This window comes from Phocoena sinus, chromosome 1 (genome assembly GCF_008692025.1).
Source record: "Phocoena sinus isolate mPhoSin1 chromosome 1, mPhoSin1.pri, whole genome shotgun sequence".
NCBI classification, from domain to species: Eukaryota; Metazoa; Chordata; class Mammalia; order Artiodactyla; family Phocoenidae; genus Phocoena; species Phocoena sinus.
In genome coordinates, this window is record NC_045763.1 from 149578339 (window position 1) to 149604970 (window position 26632).

The window sequence follows — 26632 nt, forward strand, 5'->3', positions numbered from 1 at the left end:
AGGAGTCCCAGATCTGGGGACTCAGAGACATTTTGGTGGCCTCAGAGGGCGTTAAGGAGGAGTGAGGGTAGCTGACGTCCCGGGGCTTAATTTTAACGTGATCTCTGGACTAACATGGAGCTCTCAGATGAAGGATTTGAGCTTTGTTACCAGAAGAGAAATGAGGAAGGGGAGCGTCACCCATTGAATAACAGCTATTGTCCTAAAGGCTGTGCTGGGCAATTTAAGGGTTACCTCACTTGATCCTCAATATGACCCTATAAAGCAAGGATTATCATCCCCCATTTGACAGATGGAAAAACAGAGACACAAAAACTAAGTACATTGGTTGCACCCATACAACCATAAATGACACAGCAGGGATTTGAATTCAGTTTAGCCCATATGACCTCTGAGTCCAAACTCTTTGCATTTAGCCGTGCTGCTTCTAAGGAAAGCCATACACCAGGCTCTCCCTTTCAGAGCAAAAGTAAAGGGGCAGCAGGTGTTTGGGAATATCTCACAATTTAGAGACGAGAAAAGGAAATGCCAGCCAATCCCAGGGGCTTAGGCTCAGAACAAACCGTTTCCGTCACAGTCTGGCGATTCTAGAGTCAGGAGTGATGTAGAGAAATTCAAAATCACTGGCAAGTTTTTGGCTTCTGCCATCATTTCTCAGAAGCTGGCTTAGGTTATGCCTGAGCCCAGGCTCTGCAACCTTAGCGGTCCCTGGAGAGAGTGGGAAAGAAACTGAAGCCATGAAATCAAGAACTTTCAGAGCTGAAAGGCAGCTTGACGATTACCTGGTCTAATCCTTTCCCTTTACAGATGAGAGCATTCAGACTCAAAGTGGGTATGTGGTATATCAAGATAACACAGCTGGCTAGTGGTAGAGACAGGACTACAATCTAGATTTCCTGATTCTTTATCAGGACACTTGTGCCTCTGGTGTAGGGATGAGAAAGAGAAGTAGAAAATGTAAAAAGTGGTAGCTGATTCCTCTGACCTACCTTTCTAGGGAGCCTGAAATTTCCATCATTGACTCCAGGGATGTGCTGGTGAATCTTAAATGGATGGCTATATGCAGGCAATGGTAGTAGTAGGGAAGGGATTGGGGTGGGAGGATCTTGATTAGAAGCATTTGCCAATTTCCATGGTGTAAATATTCCCACCATGGATAATTTCAAGCCACCAGTGTGATGTCACTGAATGCAGAGATAGATGTACAGGCATTCCTCATAAGCTGGCTCTCCTATACCATTGCTTCACTCCCTTCCTGAGAAGCTTATCCCTTCTGCCGTGTGGAGCGCCATATAATCCAGAGTTCAAGGTCATCCTTAACCCAAAAGTTAGTTTTCTTTCCTAAAGAATAAACACACACACACACACAAGGGTAGCACCACCACTCAGTTGTAGGAGCAGTAGCTCTCTGCAAAACGCCAAGGAATCACAAGACATGAGCCTCTGTTCTCTTTGGATTTGAACAGGGAATGAAAGAGAAGTCCCTGGTTTACCAAAAAAAAATCCCATTTAGCTTATAAATCAGTTCTTCCAAGGAAATGAAGCTGTCAGGGAACGACACACCAGCCCGCTCTTTCCTGGTGTGGGTGAGAGGAGAAGGGTGATGGGAACAGGTCTCTCCGTGATGCTTTCTGTGCTTCCCACGACTGTCACTTCCTTCCTTCTCGAGGATGCCTTTCCAGACCCAGGAGGAACAGCTGCCAGAGGGCTCAGGGCTCTTTCTGGCCCAGAGTCTGCAACCTTTGCCCACAGGATTCCCTGTCGTGCAATCAACTGGGATGTTTCGGAGGATCCGTCCTAGCCCAGCCCCAGGCTAGACAGTGTGCAGAGAATGCAGCCCCCTCGCAGCCCCTGTCCTCAGGAAGCATGCAGTCTTTTTTTTTTTTAATTGAATGAGATCTTAGAAATCATCAATTTAACAGTCCCCAAAGAGGCTGTTACTGATCAAAGTTCACATAGAAGAAGAGCAGAGACTGGAATTCTTTCTGTCCAGCTATTTTTCCACTTGCTCAAGGTACAATGTCCCTTCAAGGTGTCCTAGTCTCTTCTGAGAGAGAAGAGACTTTAATTTTTTTTAAAAAAATTTATTCAATGACAGATATTCTTTATACAAGCATACCTCCACTCCCTGCAAAAGGCTGCTAACAAGAAGGCCATCTCCCCCAGAATCTACCCAAACATCATTGAAGGCCTCTAACGGACAGTGATGAGAATCGTTGTACAACTTAACGAATCTCTTCACACGTGTTATTTCCTTTTCTCCCCAGTGATTCTCTCACAAAGGTGGGCAGGTAGTGTGACACCTGAAGAAACTGAGATTCATGTAGATGAAGTAACTTTTCCAAAGTATAAGGCACTGTTCAATATTAAGATAACCCTTTTTAATGTATCCCCAGTATGGGATGTGGTGAATAATGGAATGACTGAAAATTCCTTATGCCCAAAGGCAGGCCTTTGCAGTCCAGGAAACAAATAAGGAACGCCACCAGGCTGGTAGGAATCCTGTGATATTGCCTCTAGACTGAATCTCCACTGTCTAAAAAGAAAGACCGCCACAAATGGCATGGTCCACAGGGACACGTAAATGACCAGGAAATGAGTTTGAGCAATCAGCTTTGCAAACTGTTGCTGGTTGTCTTGGCAGAAAAGTGAGTGAGTGATAGCAGGTGAGGGAGAAGAAAGCTGTCTGGTTTCACAGGAGTCAGTGCGGGGTTCATGGGTCAGCCGTGAGATGTTTGTGTGTGCAGTATGTGTCAGGCCCCTGAACTCCATGCCTGAATTTCTCTGAGGCCTGGTGTCCTGGGGCTGGTGGCCACGGTGGGTGGGCTGGTGTGGATCAACTCGGCCCTGCCTCCGCTGCTACTCACCCCAGGTCCCTCCCCTTCTCTCCAGCCGGTGCCCATCGATGACAACTTCTGTGGACTGGACATCAACCAGCCACTTGGAGGCTCAATTCCAGTGGAGGGCCTGACCCTGTACACCACCAGCCGGGACCGCATGACTTCGGTGGCGTCCTATGTTTACAATGGCTACAGCGTGGTGTTTGTGGGTACAAAGAGCGGCAAGCTGAAAAAGGTAAGAGTCCGTGAGCCTGGAGATGCTGTTCAGCGCCTCGGCTGAGAGCCTCTTCTGGAAGGTTGCTGTTGATGGAGATTTAACTAGAGGCAACTCAGTTTTCTTGGGGCAGGAACAGGTAGAGTGGGGAGGGTTGGTAGGGGTTAATTTGTGCCTTATCTTCTAGCTGCTTCCTCTACCCACTGGTCAGTGAGTGTCTTGGTAATGTAAACATATTTCAATATTGACCAAACTCCAAGGAATTAGGAAGGTGCATCTGTCTAGAGGAGAAAAAAAAAAAGTCTCCAAATCAAGTAGAATTGATTTTTTGATTATCTATATTATGGATCACCCACATCACAAATCCCTCCCCACAGTCTATAGAGGTGATTGTACTGATCAAAAGTCTTTGTTGAGTCCAGAGCAGCTGCTTGAAGTACATTATGGGTCTCACTTCTCAGCCGATGGTGGTGCCTCTCTGGGATGGTATATGGTGCCTGGATAAGGGACTGTTCTCCTATCTTTCCTCTTCCTGCAATTGCAGTCTCTTCCCCGCCCCTCCTCCCTCACCCCCAAGACCTGAGCTGACAGGAGGAAGTAGGCATCTTATGCTGTGCCTGCTCTGAGCACCTCTGCCCATGGGAGGGCACGGGCCGTCTGGGGCTGGCAGCACGGGAAGCCTCCTGCACGGCGGGCTGAAGCCGGAAGCTTGTACCTGCTTGTCTAGCGCTTAAGGTGTAGAGACGGAGCACAGTCTGGTTTATTATGTGGAATTACAGCAGCCACGTTCTTTCCAGTCCCTGCTAATCCCTTTTTCCCAAGCTCACCCTCCTGCCACCTTTCCCCAGTCCCAGCACCTGTGGATCAAGACACAGGCCAGACCTCACCGCATCTCACGCTTTGATGTTGACATCAGCCCTGTGGCTCTTTCTTCCTAATCCAGTTAGAGCCTCAGGAGAGATGTTGTTTGGGAATGTAGAAGGAGGGTGGCAGGGAGGGAGCCTGAGGAAGAATTTCCGTGTTCTGCTTGTTCTGAGTTGCTGCCAAAGGAGGTGAGAAAAACTGGTCTGGGTTGATGTGGAGATGCCTTCTTTCTCATGATGCCAAAGCCCTTTAACCCTTTCCTCACTCTGTGGAGAGGTGCCCACCTGTACCTGTCCTGTGCCCTCCACTTGGCCTGGGACTGTGGGCCCTGGCTTGGTTTCAGGTACGGGAGAGAGGATGAGTGTGGTCCCGGCGTTTGCTTTCCCAGAAGTGGAGAGGGAAGGAGTTGACCTTCTGAGATTCCACTAAGATTTAAAAGTGGTGTACTCTAGAAAAGAGTCTGAAATAGGATATATATATCCTAGATATATATATATATATATATATATATATATATATATCGAATCACTTTGCTGTACACCTGAAACTGACGCAACATTGTAAATCGACTCTACTTCAATTGTTAAAAAGTGGTGTATTCTGCGGCTTCCCTGGTGGCGCGGTGGTTGAGAGTCCGCCTGCTGATGCAGGGGACAGGGGTTCGTGCCCCGGGCCGGGAACATCCCACATGCCGCAGAGCGGCTGGGCCCGTGAGCCATGGCCCCTGGGCCTGCGCGTCCGGAGCCTGTGCTCCGCAACGGGAGAGGCCACAGCGGTGAGGCTGGCGTACCGCAAAAAAAAAAAAAAAATAGTGGTATATTCTATTAAGACAGGGTTCAATTTGGACCCCTGAGGCTGGCTACTTTCCTGCAGGGTTATCTATACAGCTGGGTAGATTGTGACTTGTCCAGGGACTTTGGGCCGAGGTGCCTATGGGAGTTGAAATCCAATCTGAACTCTCCTTGTCAAGCCATATACCCTAGGGTATAAACGTACCCCCAGAGGAGCTCCTGGAGCTGACTCATCTGCCCATAAATACCACCTGTTTCTCAGTTGCACAAAGGCTCTTAAGAGGCCAGCAGGGGCCACAGCTAAGCTAGTCCTCAGCATTTTCTCCTCTCCTTCCTGCACCTTCAGTCACTGTTCTGGATCATTCCTGTGATTCTGTCTCCTTTATTCTCTTGAAAGTTCTGTTAAAGGCAGGGGTCATGCCTTGTTCATATTTATTTCCTTCTTTCTGCCTCATCCTTTCACCAAGTGTTCCCACCTGGGATGGGCCTCAAAACTGTCTCGAAAAAGAAAACCATTCTCTAAGGAACCTTAGAGACCATCTAGCCCAATACTAGTGTTATTTGGCAGGAAAATTGAGGCCCAGAGAAGAAAAGTGACTCGTCCAAGCTTAGAGATGAAGACAAGTTGCCTCTTGTCCTGACATCCGAGTTGACACCTCTTTTACTTAAAGAAGCAGCCACGGAACCCTGGGGGTGGAGGCTGAGAACAGCCTTCGGGTTCAGGCTTGCTACAGGGTTCAGCCAGGGCCTAGGGCCTCCATTCTCTTCAGCCCTGGATCTGAGTTAGGGAATTAATGTTTGCCAAATGGGTGGACGAGGACTGAATAAAGGAAGAACCACCCAGCCAGGCTCAAAGGGCCCTGGGCTGACCTTCCCATATCTCTCTTTTCAAACCATACACTCAAGGTAGCCAAGTTCTCTTAGCCCTGTTGGAACCCCAGCAGACAAGTTGCTAGGGAGGCAAGTCAGAGGATTCAAGGGTGAGGCTGGGGCATGGCTGCCCACAGCTTGTTCCGACCTGCAGTTGTCTGTTCCTTCTCACTCTTCACTTCGATGTTCTTTAGTTGTTTCTATGAGCTCATAATACCCCTCCTTCTCCTCTGGGCGACTCACCCTTCCTTTCCACCCACACGCCTTTGAGGCACCTGATACTAAAGTCGGGCTCCCACTGGCCTCTCATTTACCCAGAGAAACGGCCCATGAGGAATTTATGGAATGTCCCCAGGAAACTCTGCCATGGTCCAGGCCGCATAGCTCTTTCAACACAGGAAGGAAAAAAAAAAACCAACAACTAGCCAAGAGTTTGGAGAGGGGAGGGAAGCAGGGTGCGTCAGGACCACTCACTTCTTCCCTGCCTAACCAGGTGTCTGTCAGACTGTGCGGCCTCCGTCCATGGCAGCCCACAGGACAGGATGTCCCCGAGTGGGGACGATTAGAGGAAGCAGAGACTGCCTAGAAGTGGCAGGACCACGAGGTGTTGTTCTGTGCTGTGTCACATACTTGCTCATACCTGCCCTCTGCTCTCCAGGCAGAGAGCAGTGCAGACGAGGCCACCGCCTTCTGAGCCACAAACATGCAGAGGGAACAGGCAGAATAAGGATGAGACCTCAGAACCAAGAGGTGTAACACTTGCCTAGACTAAGGTCCAGTGCGTCAGAGGTGATAAGAAGACAGGCCAGGATTCACCACAGGGATGGAACAATTCCAGAGAAATCAGCTGCCACAGTGTGATTAACCTGGAGGGCTTCATGGAGGAGGAAGCTTACTAGAATCTGCTCTGAGACTGAATGAGACAGACAAAGTGATGAGTTGGGGATGGGAGAGAAGGGCCCTCTAGACCTTGGGTGCCGCACTGAGAAGATGCAAAGCACGTGCCAGCAAGGTCTGGAGTGCGTGGAGGGGCTTGGAGGACTTGGCGAAGTGGAAGCCAAGGCGTAGAGTACTGTGAGGCTCAAGCCCTAGAGGATCAAGTGAAAAGGATCTTGGGACTTTCACTGACCTTGTGAGCCAACTGTGTGATCCACTGGTGGCAAAGTTAATTAGTCTTCACCACACTAACAGAAGGTCATGAAAAGTGGAGGCTCCACTTCCCACGGGAGATAACATTGTAAGAGGGCTTAAGCCAACCAAAGAGCCAGGTCAACAAGGCCTGCGAGGATGTGGGAGCCATGCTGTACGGAGAATACTTTTAAAAGGATGTTAACCCAAGGGAAGAAGTGGAAGGGAGGAGACGAAACAGCTTTCTTCACAGACTGTGATTTACTGAGCACTTATTATGTGTCAGGTGATATTCTAAGAGCTTGATATCTACTAACTAATCTTTATACAACTCGACGGGGTAGGTGCTATTGTCACCTCCATTTTGCTGATGAGGAAATAGAGGCCAGAAAAGGTAAAGAAATGCGTCCAAGAGCCACATGGCAGAGCCAGGGTTTGAACCTTGATCGTCTGGTTTCACAATCATGCTTATCCACTAAGCTGTGCAAGATGAACTAAACTTATTCAGTGTGGCCCCAGAGGGCAGAAGAGGGCCAACAGGTAGGAGTTCCGGTAAAATAGCTTTCCACTTAATAGGAGGAAGAAGCTTCTTGCAGCCAAACTGTCCCATAATGGAAAGAGTTGACTCAGGAGGGAATGAGCTCCCAGTCAGTGGAAATACTGAAGCAGAGACTGGGTGGTCACCGATCAGGGGAGCTGTGGAGAGGCACCTGCACCAAGCACATGACCTTCCCACTTATGCCGCCCCTATTTCTCTGACTCCCTCAGTAGGGGTGGGAGATAAGGGAGGGCAGAGAAGGGGAGCAGAGCGGGGAAGGCCAAGGCACCCTGGGGGTGGGCTTTGAAGTCACAACTGGGCTCACGCTGGCCCTGGGTGTGTAGCAGAAAGCCCCTGAGGGTCAGCGGGGAGGTGCTTGGCCCAGACAGGGCAAGGCAGGACCCAGAGGACGAGGGCAGGCAGGCCTGGGGCAAGAGGCAGGGGAGGGAAAGCAGGGCCTCCTGGGGCTGGGCACGGCTGACTGTGCTGACATCCCTCCTGGCCAAGGGCAGGCGGTGGGAGTCCACCTAAGAGATGCCCGGAGCTAATACCAAAGCACACGAGGAAGAGTAGTGGCAACAGGGACTACAGACTCATTTAGCACGACTTCCCAGGTTGAAGGGAGGGGTCCAGGAGACAGGTCGTGGGGCCCGAGCTGAGAGGGCAGAAGACGCTGGGACCGGGAAGCAGGACTCTCTAGGGTTTGGGACAAAGTCCCATTGGTTCCTCCCCTCCATTGGCAGCTGCTAAAACCTCTGCCTCAGCCCTGGCTTCCCATTTCTTCAGGCCTCCTCTGGCCCCTCGACCCCAGGGCCTCACAGCAGCAGGAGGTGCTGGCTCGCTGTTCTCTCCCGCACCCCTGCCACCGGAAGCCTCTCCTGATGCTCAAGGCCTGGTGACATGTCCCTCACCTCGCCCCTTCCAGCACTGTGACTAGCGCCCTCCTCAGACCCCCTGCCGCTTTGCTCCGATAGCATCTGGTGCGGGAGCAGCTGCCGAATAAGGTGTCCACTTCTCTTGAGACTCACAGGTCCTGGAGGACAGGGGCCCTCTTTTCCACATATGTCACCCATCCCCACAGCCAGATCCAGTGTCTCTCACACATCAGTCGCTCATGAAATTTATCTCAAATGTACCTCCTCCAGGCCAGAGACCTACTTGCACGCGTTGGAAGAGAACCAGACACCAAGAGTGACTCCTGTTGACGTGGCTGGTTTGCAAAGGAAGGAAGTTAGGATGTGGTGGATAGGTCTGCAGGGGAGGGGGAGGGTTGGAGGGTGGCCATGGGATGAGGGGTCTAGGAAACAAGAGAACTGCTGGGACAGGAAAAGAGCCTGTTTTCTGGTTAACGGTGTTTGGAAGAGGGTGGGGTAGTGCTCTCAGCAATTCTGAGCAAGCTGGGAGGAGGGAGCCGCGTTTACACTGTTGCCCGTAGATCCCAGGAGAGCATGGCCAGCTATCTGCCTCACCTGCATCAGAGGCAGTTTTGCCGAGAGGCAGGTACAGAGGCCCAGGCAACCCCTTCCCTGCCACCCCCGACAGGAGTATCAGACTCCTGGACATTTTGGCAAATCCACAGAGACTTAGCCTTTTCAAGGTCTGGGGAGGGCCGGGGCCTCTTTTGCCACCACCTTCTTTCCCATTAGCTAAGGCAGCCACCAAAATGCCTGTGAAATGCTTGAGGAAAATCCTTTCTGCCTTTCCTTATGGGACATACCAACCCAAGGTCTCCAGTCCGCAGCCCACAGGAAACCCTGCCGACGTCCGTTCCCATTCTTATTCTTCTCTTTGTAAGCTCACAAACGAATTACTGAGCCAGGCCAGGAAAACTGTGAGCCTCTCGCAGTAGCGGCTTAGGCACTGGAAAGAATCCATTGGGGGCACCAAAGTATTAACTCTCCCAGGCCCTGGGGTTATTGCTCAGTTACTTGATAACACTGATTATTTATGAGATATCTTTCCACGGTCCTTTCCATCCTCCACAAGTACTTCAGCTAAGTATGGCGATGGTTCCCTGCATCTCCACTCCATTTTACAGATGTGGAAAACTGAGCCACCAGGATGTTAAATGAAATATCTTGTCCAAGGTTACATGGCCAACCCATTGGCAACATTGACATTGGCATTTATAGTTCCTCCCAAAACATGCACGGAAGTTCCTAACCTGCTACTTGGCTCCCTTGTGGGGTGGAGTTGTCTTGGCGGACGGAAAGCCAAGTTGGATGAAAAGCTGAGAAACATACCTTTCTCGCTGTGCCAACACCACTGAACAATAGCCACTCATTCCTCGGAGTGGAAATGATTCACTCGTCTCTCATTGTGAACCTTGGATTGAGTAAACAGCCAGGGCTGTGGGTCTCATTCTAGGAGACCTAGCGGATTTCTTGGGACCTGTGACCGCTGAGCTAATGCTCTGTATCCCTGATGCATCTCAGCAGCTCTGGGGCCTGGGGTAGTGGGCAGCAGATGCCCTCTTCCCCTGCCCCAGAGCCTGTGCAGAGGAGGTGGGCTGGTGGCTCAGAACTCACCACCACATCCCTAGTAATGACTTTGGCTCCCTGCCCAGGCTCCTGCCGCCAAACTCGCTGTTTGTTTTGTTGTTTTATAGGCCTCTTGGGTCCCAAGAACTGGTCTTCTGGAACCTGGGAAAGGCAGCATTTGGCTGGCACAGGGAAGGGGGCATATTTACAGAATCCTTCCAAACCTCCTCCCCTGACCACCACATCCACCTGCTCGACCATGACAGGTGGAGAGAGAGGGTGTGGGTTTCTATCCAGAGCCCCAGCTGACCCCAAGGAAGAGCCCCTGATCTCCCAGAGTCATTCTGAAAGGGAGAAACGAAAGATGCATTTATTTTTTGCACCTTTTGTGCGGCTCCTGTGTGCTTCAATCTTGGATAATCCCGGTGTGAGGAGTCAGGCTGTGTGCTCAGCGTGGTGCTTTGCACTCCAAGAGGGAGCCCTTTGGAGCTCGGGGCTTTATCTCAGGGCAGGTGAAGCACAGGCGAAATGATTCAAGCTCACAGAATCCAGGTGACCCAAATAGGCTCTGTAGAATGTTTAAGAAGCCAAGGTGCTAATGTTTACAGAGCGGTCATCTTTAGGAAAATACAGACCACATAGATATACATCCTTTTAGGTCATTGAGCCTTGCCTGCTTGTGGGTACAGAGCATGGACATATATCTTGAGGTTAGACAGGACCTCCAAAGACCAGCTGGTGCTGTCCTCTTGTCTTCAGGTAGGAACCTATTTGCATAACAGAGAGCATATGAGCTTACAGGATGCAGTTCTGACTCCAGTCTATTAGCTGTGTGACCTCTGAGCTTCCGTTTCCTCATGTGTAAAACGAAGACAATTATAATACCTGCCGCATGAGATTGTAATGAGGATTAAATGAAATCATTCGTTCTTCAACGAAAATGTATTGAATACCTACTATGCGCCATTTGCTTGGTATACAGTAGTAAACAAAACTGTCAACATCGCCTGCCCTAGTGAAGATTATACCTTAATGTGGAAAGAAAATAATGAGAACGCACAATATACAGTATATTTAGAAGATAATAAGTGCTAATGAAAAAAATAGAGCATAATGAAATCATTTATGTGAAGTGGGGTGCTGAGCTTATATGCATTTAAATATCACTACTATTGTTACTTAACTTGTGAGCCTCAATTTTTTTCTTCTGTGGAGTGGGTAGTAATAAACACTTTGCATAGTTGTTGGAAAGACTAAGTGAAATCATGTATGAAAAGTTCTTACTATGGTGCCTGGCAACAAAAGTGCTTTCCATTATTATTACCAACATCTTGGAGGCTTCCCCCGAAGCCCGCTTCTTCTCTGGCTCCCTGGGGGCGTGGAGCTGTCAGATCAGCCTCTTTTTTAGTGACATGTTTGCAAGGTCAGATGGAGGAAGAGAATCCTGCCCCTTGCCCCCAGCCCTGTGTCATGGGAAAAAAAATACTTGGAAGGCTAGACCAGCTGGGCCGAACTAATCTAATCCTGCTGGACACTGGCATCCAGCTGCATTAGTCACCAGTGAGAGCTTTCCGAGTCCCATATCACCAAACAATAGGTACTGACCCCTCCTCAGGGCCGGGCTGGGGGAAGTGGTGGTTCGGCTCTTATGGCTTTGCAGAATTAACTAAAACGGGGCCAGTCTCTGCCCTTTGCATGTTCCCAAGCCAACCATGATATCCTAGGGCTACACAACTCCACCTTCAATGAACTGTGTGATCTTGGGCAGACCTTAGTGTCATCAACTGGTCCACTGATGCTACCTTGCAAGATTGCTATGCATGTCAGACTTGGGGGATATGAAGAACCTAATATAGAGCCCAGTGTGTAGCAGATGCTTAATAAATGGTAGCTATTCCTGCTCTTACCATAATTGCTGTAAGTGCGACTCTACTAGTGTTACTGCTACCACTCCTACACCATTACCATCCTTTTCTAAGGACCCAGATTCCCTTGGTTTCCGTTAGCTCACTAATCCCATAGCATTTAGGATAAACAGGAAGGATTGAGATATTTCTCTGCTCCGTGACAGATGGTGATACTGAAATTCACAGAGATTATGGATTATTATGGATTGCTTAGGGTCACAGGGTAAATCAAGGGAAGACTGGAATCAGAGCTACAAATATTTCAGGTGGAGATGGTGCAGCACACACCTCAGTCACCTGTACAGTCCAACAATGATGAAGCTGAAAGCTTGCAGCTACTTGAACTTCTCTTTCCTTCCTGTTGTCATGTGTCCTTCTGTCTGGAGAAGCAGGAGATATATGGAGATGCAAGGTGCTGAAGGTCACCCTGAGGTTCTGTCCTTTAAGTTTCTTCCTGGGTTTCTGTTCCTCTCCTGGCCTCAGCCTCCAGAAAGGTTTCTAGGCTTCAAGATGGGGCACAAGTTTAGGAGCTGGTGCCTCTGGGATTGTCCCAATCGGCCATCATTCTCCAAAACCTCACTGGATTTCAAAGGCTACTGACACCAGCTGGGCGTCCCCACCTAACCTGGAAGGGACAATAGTATTAACAGCCTTTAGTAGCAAATCAGGAACTCTCACACTTCTGTATTCAGGGGTGGATGAGAATGCAGCCAAGGAAGGAGAAGAGGCCATGGAGTCTGGACCCTGCAAAGGGGTCAGCCCCACCCCCCAGGGGGAAGGTGGACTCCGTCACACAAGGTCAGGAATGTTCCCCTGATTTTATAACTGGAAAGGCCCTCAGAAAACTAGTCCAGCCAACAGACTTTGGGCAGGTGAGATGTTTATTGTTCTATTTTGTGGATGAGACAGCTGAGGCCTAGAAAGGTTAAGGGATCTGCACAAAATCACCCAGGTCCTTAGCAACAGAAGCAAGATAAAATCCAGGTTTTTAGACTTTACTTTTGGGGCCCTTCTCTCTGTATCATATGGAAGAATGTTCCCTGTGCACAAAACCTGAGGCTGACCTCTGCCTTTCCCTAGCATGCAAGCATTCCCTAAGCAGAACCTAAAATTGGTCTGGGGATCATTCTCTACAGGGAAAGAGTCTAGCTGAACTTCCTATCCCAGGCCTGGCCATACAGCCTTGCTCTGGGGTGCCCAGCATCACTGAGCCCTCACTGTATGTGACTTGAGGATCTATCTAGAGCCTGGCCAGCAAGGAGGCCTGCTTACCCACAAAATGCTTGCCTTGGGGATAAGAAGTTCTGACAAGTCAGAAGAACACTGAATTGGGAACCTCAGGTTTTACATATGAGTCCTTTTTCTAGGCATGCTGCTTTATTTATTTATTTATTTTGCAGGGAGTAGGCCTATTATAACTTAGACACTCACTATGTGCTAAGCCCTGAGCTACGTATTTTTTTAGTTAAACCTCACAATACCCTTGTAAGGTAAGGATTAATATTACATCCATTTTCCATATGAGCAGACTGAAGCCCAACGAAGTTAGGTAACTTGCCGAGTCACATTGCTTCTAATTGGACAGCTGGGATTGGGATCTAGATCCCTCTGACTCCAGACCTGGGCTTTGTGAACCACTAACTTTGAGCACTCTATCTCCCTTCTCTAAGATTCTGTTGGTCCCTCTGTAACCCACCACCTGCCCTACAGAGAGCTGCAAGAAGATGCAGGAGAGAAGAGTGGAAGGACTGACTTTGCACTCTTTCCAGCCAAGATCCCTTGGAAAACCAGGACGTGGCAGCTGTCACCTCGGCACACGCTGCTTTGTGTCACTCCCCTCAGGCCTCCTCCTCCCCTTCCCACCCATCTCAGCCCAGGCCACAATGGATGGAGTGGCAGCCTTTGTGCCACACACAGTCCCCAGCTGACTCCCCTTTCTCCAGGCATCATTGTTTGCTGTGAGCTTTCTGAAGGGGAGACAAAGGAGTGTTACTGACAAGGCCAAGAGCTGCCGTGTAAAGCGTGGGGCCTGGGCCCATCACCCGTGCATCCCTTGGAGGCCCCGGGCTTTCCTTCAAAGACGCTGTCTGGGATCTTTTGTGTGCCAGTCATACCCATTCAGAGCTGGCCGGGCAAAGGTTTCGGGTGGGGGAGGAGGACACTGAGAAATGGACTCATTTCGATCTGGCAAAATTGGAAGAGACATTTAATGTAATAGTTAACAGCAAACCACTGCCGGGGGGATGGGCCCGAATGCTTGTTCTCTGTTTATGGAGCTTATGCAATTCCATCAATATTGATGCCTGATGCCTTTGATTCTGACACTAATCATTGATATGAATTAAATTTGCAGCCATATAATTAGGATCGCTATTAATAGGGCCCTTAGCTAAGCACTCCGACGCGGCATATCTTTTTCTCCATAGAAAATGGCATCCTTGGAACTCTGCTAATGGGGCGCACCTGGGATTTGCCAAGAATGATGTGAAAATTATACATTCTATATTTGTATTGGGCCTTTACTAAAATATCAGCAAGCAAAGGTGAGGCTGGAGGGAAGGTTCCCCCTTGCCCAGAGCTGTGGGCAGCAATTAGGTATCTCTCCCTCTCTTTGAGATCTTTAGGAAAGGATATTCCAGAGCCAGTTTGCTAGCTTACGGTCTAGGGTCCGACAGCTCAGAGTCAGGAAGGTCTTCTTTAAGTCTAACCTTAACCTTAGGCTAAAAGACTAGGTACTCTGGTGATTTCTTTCTCAGACTTTCAGGTGGCTATGAGCCAACTGAGGGAAGAGGAACGTCTTGGTGTGCCCCAAGCTCGACTGGAAGGGGCTGAGACAAACCCCTATGGATAGGCCCAATTGGTCTCATTTTTAGGTAGATGATTGGGCAAGACCCCCACTCACAACTGATTCCAAGGGTTGCCATCCAGAGAGCGCCGGTTAACCTCACACATAAAAGGGCCCACTGCTACACCTGGTGGGAAAGGATGAGCTCTCTCTCACGATGAGGTGCGTTCCCAGGTAGATCTGCAGCATATTTATTTACTGGGGAGCCCAGTCATTTATTATCATCAGGCACCCAGGTCAGCGCTGGAGACTCAATGCCCCACTCACCCTGAGTAATCACACGTCATCATGCACATAAGGGTCCTCTAATCCTTTTCTAACAGTAGCACACGTGACACCCCCCCTTATCACTGCGAGTAATATGCACCACTTGGCATAAGAGATGCACTTGTCCCTGCTCTTTTGACTGTCAGACTGAAAATAATCTTTCCTCCAAATCAACATTTACTGATTTTTCTTTTCCTTTCGTATTTTTATGTCATTGTGAGAAGACAGCGGTTTGAGTTCAAGTCCTAACCCTACTATGTATTAAGTTTGTGATCTTAGCTAAGTTATGTAACCTCTTGGAAACTCAGATTTGAGGGTTCTCACCTTTAAAACAGGAATAATAATATCTACTTCATAAGGGTAATAATGAGGTTAAAGAAGTATCTCAGTTGCTTATCGTGGGCCTTCCACACCTAATAAGATTCCTCACTCCCCTTCCTCTTTCTCCTCTCACATATACCCAAATGCAGAGGACAAAAGCCTCTAGCTCTCGGTACCCACGGCATTCAGAAGACTGCCACTTTAGTTCCCACCTCTTCTTGGGGACACCACATGGAAAATTAACTCTTCCAAACAAATGGCGAACTGCAACATGAATTCCAAACGCCTTCGGTCTTTTTCTCACACACACTGAAAGGCTGAGCCGGGGCTTCTCACCCCACCATAGGCACCACAATTTCTGTTGTTTCTCTTTATTCTCAAGTAGCCTAGGGTTCTAGGTGGACTGAATCCGTCCTTGAGTTCAGGGCCCAGAGCTCGAGCACAACTCCTAGGCGCTGAGTGCTTCAAGGTACGAAGAAAGGGGCAAGGGCACCGTAGCCTCACCTGGAATGGAGGCCCTTTTCATACAGGATTCTTACTCGCTTCTGCCCTCCGCCCATACCTCCACTGTACATTTACCCTTTCTATGTATGGGCATACTTCAAGACAAATGTGTGGATAGATAGCAGTGGGCCAATGGCCAACATTAGCCAGAGAATGTAGAAGACCCTCGAAGACAGTGTGCTTGGTTCAGTCCAAATTCAGAAGTACCTGAATTTGCCACTAGTTAACAAACAGCTCTTTTAACCTTTATGCCTGAAGTTAAGAGGGGATGGAGATTCGTGTTGGGTTATTGCTGGGGTTGCTGTTCTTTTGGTTCCCACGAAGCAGAGGACATAAATCAGTCCCTTTAATTTTCAAAATTTGCCTGATGTTGGGCAGGTACCTAGTTACTCATACATGCATTCAAGCATACATCCAGCACGGTGACACTCACCCCATTCTGATCTCTTGTCACTTGCAAGATCTTGGATGACGCCAACAAACCCCCCAAGTGGACTGACCCTGTGAGGCAATGTGATGCACCCACAAATGCTTCTGCACCTCCAGTCTTTCCAAGAGTCTAACTGCTCTGGAAACCATAAAACACTGAGTAGCTTCAGTCTCAAACAGATTGGTGGTCTTGCCAGAGGAATGGCCACAGTCAGAGAAATAGAGGAAAAAATATGCCCAGCCTCTCCCCATCAAATCAAAGAAATAAAAAATCTGTCTCCTTGGTGCCTCCCCAGTATTTATGTCTGAACCCAGCAGGCACCCCTGGGCTGCAGCCAGTCTGTGTATTAGCATTAGTCCATTACGCTTTTTATGATGCATGTCACCCCCACCCCACCTCCTCCCCTGCATGCCACATTTTATGACTATCCTTTTCATTTCTGGAAAGAGTTTCAAAGAATGGCAGGTGCCTGCATTTCCCCACTCTTTGGGGACCTATTTGTAGGCAGCCTGTCCCAGGCCATAAACAACGGGAGATAAACCACAGCCACTGGCGGTAAATGTATCCAAGGCCAAGGAGGCAAAAAAGTAGGGGGGCTTGGGTAAGCTTGGTGGCGTCTGTACAAGCCCAGTGGCCAGTGGGTCTGGGGTAGATGCTACCCACAGAAGGAGAATCAAGGGGTTGGTACAGAAGTGGATGCCACCCTCCCAGATTTCTACAAGAGCTAGAGGGAAATCCTACCACTCTCCCTCATTCCCACTGAAGCCACTTGTCCCTGAACTTTGATCAGAACCAGTAAACTTTCCAATAAGAAGAGGATGGTTCCCTTTGGCATCGTTTTCTGCTGCTAGCTCATGTTGCTACATAGGTTACTCTGTGCCACTCATGTCCCATTGATGCTTCTAGATCTTGGAGCCACTGTCTCTGCCTTCTCCCACCCTCTCTCCCTGTGACGCCCACCCCAACCTCTTCCTTCTTCCCTCTCCAATCCTCTTCCCCTCCCTCATGTCCAAGACCAAGTCTTACCAATCAATCACCACTAACTTCTGCCTCATTAGATCTTCAGCCAGGAGTCTGGTGGTCATGGCGCTGATATTTATTTGTTTCAGCTTTGAGCTGCATCCACAAGCAAGTCACTTGTGACTCTGCAGGAGCCAGCACCTGGAGCCAGCTTTGCTCCATAAAAGGCACCTCTGGGAGAAGAAAACCAAATTCTGAATGAATAATTAGTCTAGTGGAGATTTCAGATTCTTTCTGCACACACAAACAGGAACCACAAGCGAAGAATAGAGCAGAGATAGAAGGAGGTGGGTGGTGGGGAAGGACAGCCAGCAAAGCCCTGAATAATTAGTGTGTTGAAGAGTTTTCTTTCTCATCAACCCCATCTTAGTGGCAGGACACGGACAGAGGGTGGAGGTGATGTTCTTTTTCTCTTCCTTCTTTGGTTTTGGACCCCACGTCAAATGGAAGCAAGAAGATGAAAGTGACGTGCATTTAAAATGTCCGTACACATCAGGCTGCCGGAGATAGTAGCTATTATACTGCGTGTCTGTATTTTTGCAGTAAGCTGCTAAATTATTTATTGGGCACTGGGCTTTAATCTCATAAACCTGCCTGTGGGCCCCAGGCACCGCAGCCTGAGTGCCACATAAAACACGTACATCGGGGCCAGCTACAAGGAACACTCCAGTGACTCTGGGTAGTGACTGTTCATTTTCACTCAGACTTTTCCCCCAGACCAGCTCATTAACAGCAGGCAGACCCAATGAAGAACCTTCTCATTTTTCCCTCACTGTGAACTTGGAAGTGGATTTGCATCTCGTAGTAGACTAGAGCCGCAACCAGAGCCCAGAGGACCAGGGGAGCTGTAGCAAGGGGCTGTTCTAGAGTCTCTTTCCTGGGCTGAAGGATGGGAGCCTTGAAAGAGGGAGCAGATGACTCCAGGACCCCTGGATGTTGCTGGGGTTGTCCGGAGCTAAGTGCCCTAAGCTGTGAGCTCCCCCTGCTACCCCAGGACTTATCGAGAGATGACCCTGGACAAATCTCCCTGGTTCCCAGTCCGGAAGAAGACAACTCTCTTGGTATAAATCTCCCAGTCATTCTCTGAATGCCAAGATACTAAGAACCCCCTTAAACTTACTTAATGGTTTGAGGTATGTAAAGAGCTTTCATGTATATAGCGCTCATTTTGAGCTCATCTAGTCATCTTAACAACCCCATGGGCTGTGGTCTTATGGCTGAGGAAACTGGCCCAGAGGAGTCAAGAGATTCGCCCAGCATCACCCAGCAATGACACTATGGTTGGACCCTGGATGCCCATCCCTTGCCCATTCTAGATATAGGAGCTCACAGGCTTTAAGCTAGTGTGGAAACTGAGGCAACAGTCATCTCTGACACCCAAGCCGCCTAGGGCTGGCCATGTGGGAGCAATGTTAACAGCCGTGCCCTTGTCATAGGAATTTGAGTACGAGAAGGTTGTGCTTTCCAAATCCTGGGCCTCTCCTCTCCTTGAGCAAACGAAGCAATGGCAGGACTTGTCTGGGTTTCATCATTCCCTGTGCTGGAGCTGCCAACCTCTTATAACTCTCCCCCGCAAAGTCAGAGGGGCAGGGAGACCCAGTAGGAGGATATGGTAGAAGCTGAATGCACAGGACTTTTAACCAGTGTTCCTGGATTCAGGGGGGCTCATGATCTACCCCCAAAAATGTTATGCAAACATTTGTATGTCTATAATTTTTGTGTAGAGGGCCCATTGCTTTCATCAGATTCTCAAAGCAGTCTTTGAGCCTAAAATGTTGAGTCTGTCTAATGGTTTTTAGACAGTGTGCCTTTGAGCTCTAAGGTGACCACTCTAATCCCCCAGTTCCATCCTCCTTCAATCAAAGCATCTTGCTCTCATCTATTTTATATGTATCAGATTTAAATGACAGAAGATGAAATGTTGGGCCTACCTGACCATCGAGTGGTGTAACAGGCGTGCATACACCATACTCACCACCTACCATGCACACACATGTACGTACACATGCACAGATACACATATGCATGCACGTACACAAGTACAGGTACACATACATACACACACACACACACACACACACACACACACACAAACTCCCACTCCCAAGCTTGGCGTAAGTGGCAGCAGAACGAGGTGAGACAGAAAGAGCCCAGATCAAGACCAAGAGGTGAGTGAGGGCTGAAGCATGGAGACTAGATCAGGCCTAAGGGAGGAGTGGATCATTGAGGACCTCACAGACAGGAGACAGAGTATCAGTCCCGGTCTTGGTTGTAAAGCCAAATCAGACAGCACAGGCTAGGACAGGAGGCCAAATGGGTGGCTCCGAGTGAGTGTCCAGAGACCCAGCCCAGGCCAGAGGCAGGAGTCCTGATAGCTGAATTCACGGCTCTAACCCAGCCATGAGGTCAGGGGCGGGGATGCACACACGGGGGCTAAGACTTGCTTTTAGAACGTTGTTGCATCTCCATGGCCTTCTCACCTCGGGACTTCGCGTGTGTTTTCCTACCCACCTAACGCCTTCTCATCTTCAGGGTACTATGGCATCACCTCCTCCAGGAAGGCCCCCCTTTGTGTGCTTCATAGCACCCCATCACATGGCTATCAGAGCAGGGAGCATGGCGGTTAAGAAGAGTCCAGTCCCAAGGTGTCCTGGATTCCACTCCTGACTCTGCCCCTTAGTACCTGGGTGGCATAGTAAGAATCACCTCACCTCTCTGTGCCTGTCTTCTCATGTGCAAACTAGAAATAATAATAGTTTCTGCCTCACAGGCTTGTTGTGGAGCTACATGTAAATGAGCCAATACAGGTAAAGCACAGAGAGCAGTGTCCAAAAGAGGATAAGTGTCCAAAATAGGATAAGGGCTCAGTAAATGTTACCTATTATCATTGTATGTATTGTCATCACCCTTTTTCTTTTCTCTGCCCTCAGTACACTCAGCAGTTTTGGAATAGGGGCTGCATTTATCATCTCTTTGTCTGTAGGACCAACTAATGTAGCAGAGATTCAATACATGTTTAAAAAGAAAGGAGAGGGGTAAGGTGGGGAGGGGGGAGGAGGGAAAAACTCCTAGGACAGGAGTCATCCTTCTGCCCCAGTAGTAAGACATCTTCTTGATGGGAGTCAAAAGGGGCTTGCATGTGTGTCCTCCAGGTAAGGTAGGACTTCAGAAGTTCCTAGCAATGTCTCCGGCTGGCCATGGGCGAAGGATGAGATTCTTCGGGGAGTGTACAAGCTTCAAGCAATCACATCTCACACACAGAAATTCAAGCCATTGGTTGCTGCAGACAGATCCCTTTGGGACTGCCCTTTCTCAGAGGGGAAAATTCCTTCAGCCTCACTTAGCTCACAGCCTCACCCACCTGTCAGTGCTCCATCTGCAAATCCCAGTAGGTACTAGTTCGATGCCAAAAGAGAGCTGGCAGAGGAGACACCAAGGTGGTCCGTGTGGTGCCCTGCCCATCCCCCTCTGTGATTCCATCAACCTTTTGGAGTCCAGAACTTAGTAGACTGTACACCTCCTGCCACCAAGGGTTTGAAGATGCAGAACCGCACCCATGATTACTTAGCGTGTTCATTCATACATTCGCTCATTCAAAATAACGAATATTACTATCAGTGCCTACTATGTGCTTTCAAATATATTACTTGTTGCTAATATCATCATTAATTACATTAAGCCAGTATCTCTCAGCTGGGGTGATTCTACGGACATTTGGTGAAATCTGGAGACATTTTTGATTGTTATGTCTGGGGGCAGGAGGTGCTACTGGCATCTGGTGGATAAAGGCCAGGTATGCTGATAAACGTCCTATAATGCACAGAACAGCCCCCACAAGAAAGAATGATCCTGCCCCTATTGTCGTAGTGCTGAGGTTGAGAAACTGACAAAGCAACAGACATTTATTGGTCATCACGTCATGTATTGTGCCAGCCACCGTGCTAAGCACTTTGCTTTATTTAATCCTCCCAACAGCCCTGCAACACAGGGACTAGAACTACGTATCTTTCCAGATGAGAAAACCAAGGCTCAGGGAGGTGAAATTATTTCCCCGTTCATTCATGTCATATGTATTTATCGGACAACTCAGTAGGTGGTGGATTTGGAGAGCAAACCCACCCGAAGTCTGCTCGTCCACTAAACCCTGTTAGCTCTCTGCTCCAGAGCAGGAAAGAGAAACAGGAAATAAGTAAGTGCGGGAGAAGTGTAAGTTTGGGGAGGAAAGCAGAGTTGATAAATGCCACTGGGTATGACAAAGATACTGCTTTTCCTTACCTGCCTTCTCCTGCCTTTCATTCCCCACACCTACTCACGTGCTCCCAGACACACACATAAGCAATTGAACAAAATCCTTGAGGCCCCAGTTTGCCTTCAAGTTTATTTTGGTGTGGGCAGTGATTTTAGCTTGAGATTACACCCTCCTTCCTCTCCCCTCAAAATGTGTCTCATCTTATAAACACAGCCAGTTCTTTGGCTGGGAGAAGGGTGGAAATATTTCTCCCGCTCCTGAAGTGTCTTGATAAAGATCTGCTCTCTGCCAGCCTCCAGCTTCTCCTTTTGCTGATTTAGGGCATGCTGTAGGAGGTGTGGTATTTTATCTGTAGCTCCTGACTGGTGGGCTGTTTGGATGGGGCCAGCATGTGTCGTGGGAAGAATGTGGACTTTGGAATCAGACCATCTTGGTTCAAATCTTTGCCACCTACTAGGTAGGCGATATTGGGAAAAGTATCCTTACTGAGCTCTGGTTTCTTCATCTGCGAAATGAGAATGATGATACCTACCTTGAAGGGTGCTTTCAAAATTAAATGAGGTCAGGGATGTTCAGCTTTTCGCCCGGTGCTTGGCAAAGAGTGAGCCCTCAGGAAATGCAAGCCAGTATTCGCATCTTCCACCTCAGCCCCAGGTTGGCTTTTCCCAGGGGCTCAGACAGATGGCGAGGTGTAGTCACTGCACCCTCCCACCCTCCTGGTGGACCTCTCTACCTGCTCTGGGTCTTCTCTGGGGCCCACGTGTATAGGTCAGCCCAGGCCCCCAAATCGACCACAAGACCGCCCTGCCCCCGCGGTGAGTCCGGCTACTGAGACCACACCCACCACTACCTCTCCAGCACATCATGTGAGTGAGAGTCATCCGTGATTCCTATTCACCCCTCAACTCAACAGAGGCCCAAAGAATGGCACGGAAGAGTAAGCAGTGGTGCCAGTGGACCCTATTTAAAGATGTATGCTGACGTCATTTCAGACCCCGAGGCTAGGAGGGATCCTCAAGACGCCTTGTCCTAAATGACGGTCCTCACCACCATCCTTTGGCCCTTCTCCTCCAGCTTCTCACAATGGAGGATGTACTAGAATGGGCAGCTACAGACGGGAAACCCATTCATTGAGCACCTACCATGCACTAGACCGTTTGCCACCTGAACGTAGCCCACCTTCCCCTCCTGGGCGCACTATACCCAGTCCCGCTGGAGCAGGAGTGCGTGAGCACTGCTCTAAAGACTCTCAGAAGATGACCTTCCTTATCTCTCTGCTGTCTTATCTTTGGGGACCTCCTGAACCTCAGGGTCAGGAAGACCCAACGTTAGGAATTACAGTATGTGGTGTACTTTCTCATTTCCCATCTCATTTAGTTCTGCTAGCACCTCGAGGGGTGGATATTCTTATCTCCTTTTGGAAGATGGGGTAAACAGGTCCCGATAGATTATTCAGTTAGTGAGCCCTGGAGCCTTGACATAAGTCCTACTTTTGTGGTTCGAAGCTCACAACCCCCGAGATGCCTCAGTTCCCTTGCTGGATTCTTCCTTATATCTTACCTAAAGTAACCATTCCTCAGGTACCTACAGTCTATTTGAAGGTGTGGGATGTGTTTGCCAGCTTCTCACTTCCCCAGAAGACAGGATACTGTGCCCCCTCTCCCAGAGGTTCTGGCGGTGCAGCTCAGGCATGGGGTGGTGTGGAGCTAGAGAAAAGGAGCCCAGACATCAAGTAGCCTGGGCTCCAGCCCTGGCTCTATAGCCATTGCCCTTGGGGAAGTTACCCTGTTCCCTTATATCTAAAATGGAGACATTGATGATTCTGGTTCCTAGCTCGAAGGACTAAGGAGGAGATTTAGTGAAATAATATGTGTGAAAGCATTTGGAAAGCAAATGTTAGGGTCGGTGCTCTCATTGTTCCCCCTCCCCAACCCCTACATCTTATTAGCAGCCTCAGACACTCTGAGACATTTCTATTGCCAGTCACCATCGTAGCCTGACCATATGTCTTGTGACCAGGGCAATTACAGTTGCGTGTTTCAACTGCTACCCACCCCAAAGCCATACCCTCCTCCCCATTAAAAAAAAAAGAATATAGAATGAGCCAAGCCCTAGAGAGAGAAGCTGACCTCTGCAGGTTATACCCCAGGAATACGTGGCCTGGTCATGTCCTGCAGATGGAGAACAAAAATGCCAGAAACTTCCACCAGATCTTGGTCACTGTCCCAGCAGGAAGGGGAGCAACAGTTTAGGGAGGACCAAGACCCTGAGGATATCTTTCCACAGCTGTGGCTGTTGTGGTCTCTCCAGGGAAGATCTCTGACTGGAGAGGTTTTCAGGTTTGCCTTCGCGAGGTTGGTTGTAGGGAACTAAGCTTGAGCACAGAGCAGGAAGGAATTTCAGATTTTGAGTGTTCACGAGGAATGCATTCGTTGTGAAGGCTGCTGCCCAATCCATTCCACATCCAGCCTCCCACAGTCTCTCTGGCTCATTGCAGAGCTGAGATCAGCTAGGTAACAGAAACATCTTCCTCTTGCTGGTCTGTGACACGCCCCTGCCAGGATGGGAGCCATTACCTTTTCCAGATGTGGAATAATTGCAGGGCTCATCACCCCGGGAGGGGGAGGGTGCTGCTGGGATCCCTCTCCAAGGGACTCCAGGTCCTTTTATTTAATCCTCAGGAGAGTGAGTAACAATAAAGAAAGTGGGAGATGCGGAGGAGAGGAGCTAAAGTATTTGCCCAAAGACACTGTGAGCTGCTCGTAATTCCAGCTCAAAATTCTTAGGTCCGCCAAACACTGAAATGTGTCTCTTGTCCCTCCCCCTTCCTTCCTACAGGAAGAATTTTGTACAAAATAACATTGCAATTCCCAGAGCAGCACTCCATTGCTTAGCTACCTCTCCGCAGATGTGGGGCCCCCTTCTCCTCCCCCCAACCCATTTTCTCTATCACTGCCTCCTGCCTCCAAGCCTACCTTCCTGAAAGACATTCTTGACACTGTCGTTAAACAGCAACACCTGCTGGCGTTCTCTGGTGCAAGGATAACAACCCAACTTTAAAAAGAAAGAATACTAAACAAGAAAGGTTGTAGGAGGTGTCGTCGTGGGTTCGGGGGCTTTCTGTGTTTTGCTTTTTTGCCAGATTATCTTTCCTGCACTTCTCTGTTGATTCTCTTATTCTGTAAATGAAGAATTTGTTTTTAACATCTTTATTGGAGTGTAATTGCTTTACAATGGTGTGTTAGTTTCTGCTTTATAACAAAGTGAATCAGCTATACATATATCTATATCCCCATATCCTCTCCCTCTTGCGTCTCCCTCCCACCCTCCCTATCACAGGGGCTACCTCCACCCAGCAAAGCCTTTGACAGTGGAAGGGAAAAAAAAGACGGAAGAGCCAGCTGTTCCCTCCTCCCCCCCACCCCTCCCTCCCACCTCCTTCCAGCAAATGCTGATGTAGGGTGATAAAGATGGGGTTCTCAGAATCTTGCCTAATAATAACTCCCTCGAAAGTCATTACCTGGGTGGCTTTTCCTTCTCTGTGCTTCTGCCCTGGAGTTTCTCCTGTTTATCCAAGGAGCCTCATAGGGAGACCCCTGACAGCTTTGCTCACTGCCCCAGTGGTTGTTAAGCCTGGGTAGATGCCTGCTCAGCGGCTCCCACCATCCTGCCCACAGAGGTCTAGCCCACTTGGAAGCCCCAGCAACCCATTCTTAACCACACTGTCCCTAAGTGCCATGGGATCCTGCTGCCTGGCTCATTTCCTCTTGCTGCCAGCTGGAGCTCAGATACAAAGCCTATTATATTTTTTTAAGATGATAGGTCAAAAGCAATGGATTTTTATTTTTGCTTTCAGACAGAGGCCAACGAGGAAGAAAATGGCAGCTTCAGAAAACTGAGTTGTATCTTGTGGTTGCCAGGGGTTTGGGGACTGGTGAGGGCTGGAGGGGTTGAGTTACTGGAATAGGGGTCCAAGGGAGCTTTGCAGAGGTCAACCCGAAACTGTATTTGTGGGAACAATCAAACTGATGACTCTGATGGTTTTCTATTGTGTCATGGAAAAGGCTTCTAGGGAATTCTTGCCAAGTCTTTAGAAGAAAAGATATATATAGCTAATGATGAGTGTATTTATGGAGAGATATATGGATATATTCATGCCAGTTAGCTCTGCAGGCAGGAGGAGGTGCCCTGGAAAAAGAGGAGAACACGAGGGTCTCCCTACAGCTCTTCTGGACCCTGGGAGAAGGACACATGAGCATCATGGGAGGTACTGGGATCTTTGGGCTTAATCTCCAGGGACCCACCTCCTAGACCAAGAGAGGCTTCCTAATGGAGGCCAAGCCTCTGAGCGAGAGTTTTCCTTTGAACTATTCAGGCAGGTCCCTGCCATCTAGAGGACGTCTTGGAAGGAGAACCTTTGTGTTCTCCTTCCAAGAGAGGGCTCTGTGATCTCTGAGTAACCTAATCTTCAGAGCAGAGTGTGAGAGGCAAGGAGGCCATATGGGAAAATGCAGCAGTGCAGGGTGGAGTGGGGGGCCGAGGGCTGATGCCCCAAAGAAGGGATGGAATGCTCCGAATTCAATTGCTTTTCACCTGTGGGAACAAAGCTTAATTGGACTGTCGGCCTTGGAGGGACCCAGACCCTGAGTTTACAGGCATTGGGAGGCTTGTCTGCTTGGCTGGTACCATCTGCTGGCCCCCTTGGAGCCTGGAGGAACGGCTGAGGCTTACTGCGAAGTTGGGCTAAAGATTCTTTCCAGAATCTCCCTGGAACTACACGATGTATGTGTGGTATGTGTGTGTGTACGTGTGTGTTTGTGCGTGTACATGTGTTTATGTGTGTGTGGTGTGAATATGTGTTTATGAGTGTGTGTGCATACGTGGTGTGTGTGGTTCGTGTGTATGTGTGCGTGTGGGCATGCATGCCTGTGTGGGAGGGTGTGTGTGATATGTGTGCATGTATGTGTTTGTGTGTGCATGTGTCTGTGCATGTGTGGCGGTGGGAGATGTGGTGTGTGTGTGTGTGTGTGTGTGCGTGTGTGTGTGCGTGCACTCTTCCTGACTTCTCTCCATCCAAGGACCTCCCAGAGCGGGTGAGGCAGCCAGGGCCGTGAGTGAATTGGTTGGGAGGACTAGCTGGGCGGCCCAGTATCTGCTTCTGCATCTCTCATCCCATCTCCGTCATGTCAACAGCTCTCAAAATTGACTGAAGCATGGCCACTTGCCTCATCCCCAGCCTGTGCCCCCGTCCCCATCTCTGCCCATACCCGCCGCATCGGAGGCCCGGGGGTGTGATGAGTAAGTCAGGCTAATGACACTGCACCCACCTTATCTAGCATTGCCCTTGGTATACCTTCCTCGATG

The 26632-nt window shown here is 49.2% G+C and overlaps 1 protein-coding gene across 1 annotated transcript in view; it reads left to right on the forward strand.

Annotated features, from left to right (window-relative positions):
- PLXNA2 (plexin A2) overlaps positions 1 to 26632 on the forward strand; it is a 221125-nt gene that overhangs the window by 29052 nt on the left and 165441 nt on the right. The window contains 1 exon segment of the mRNA XM_032634123.1: positions 2893 to 3075. Coding sequence (XP_032490014.1) covers positions 2893 to 3075 — 183 coding nt within the window.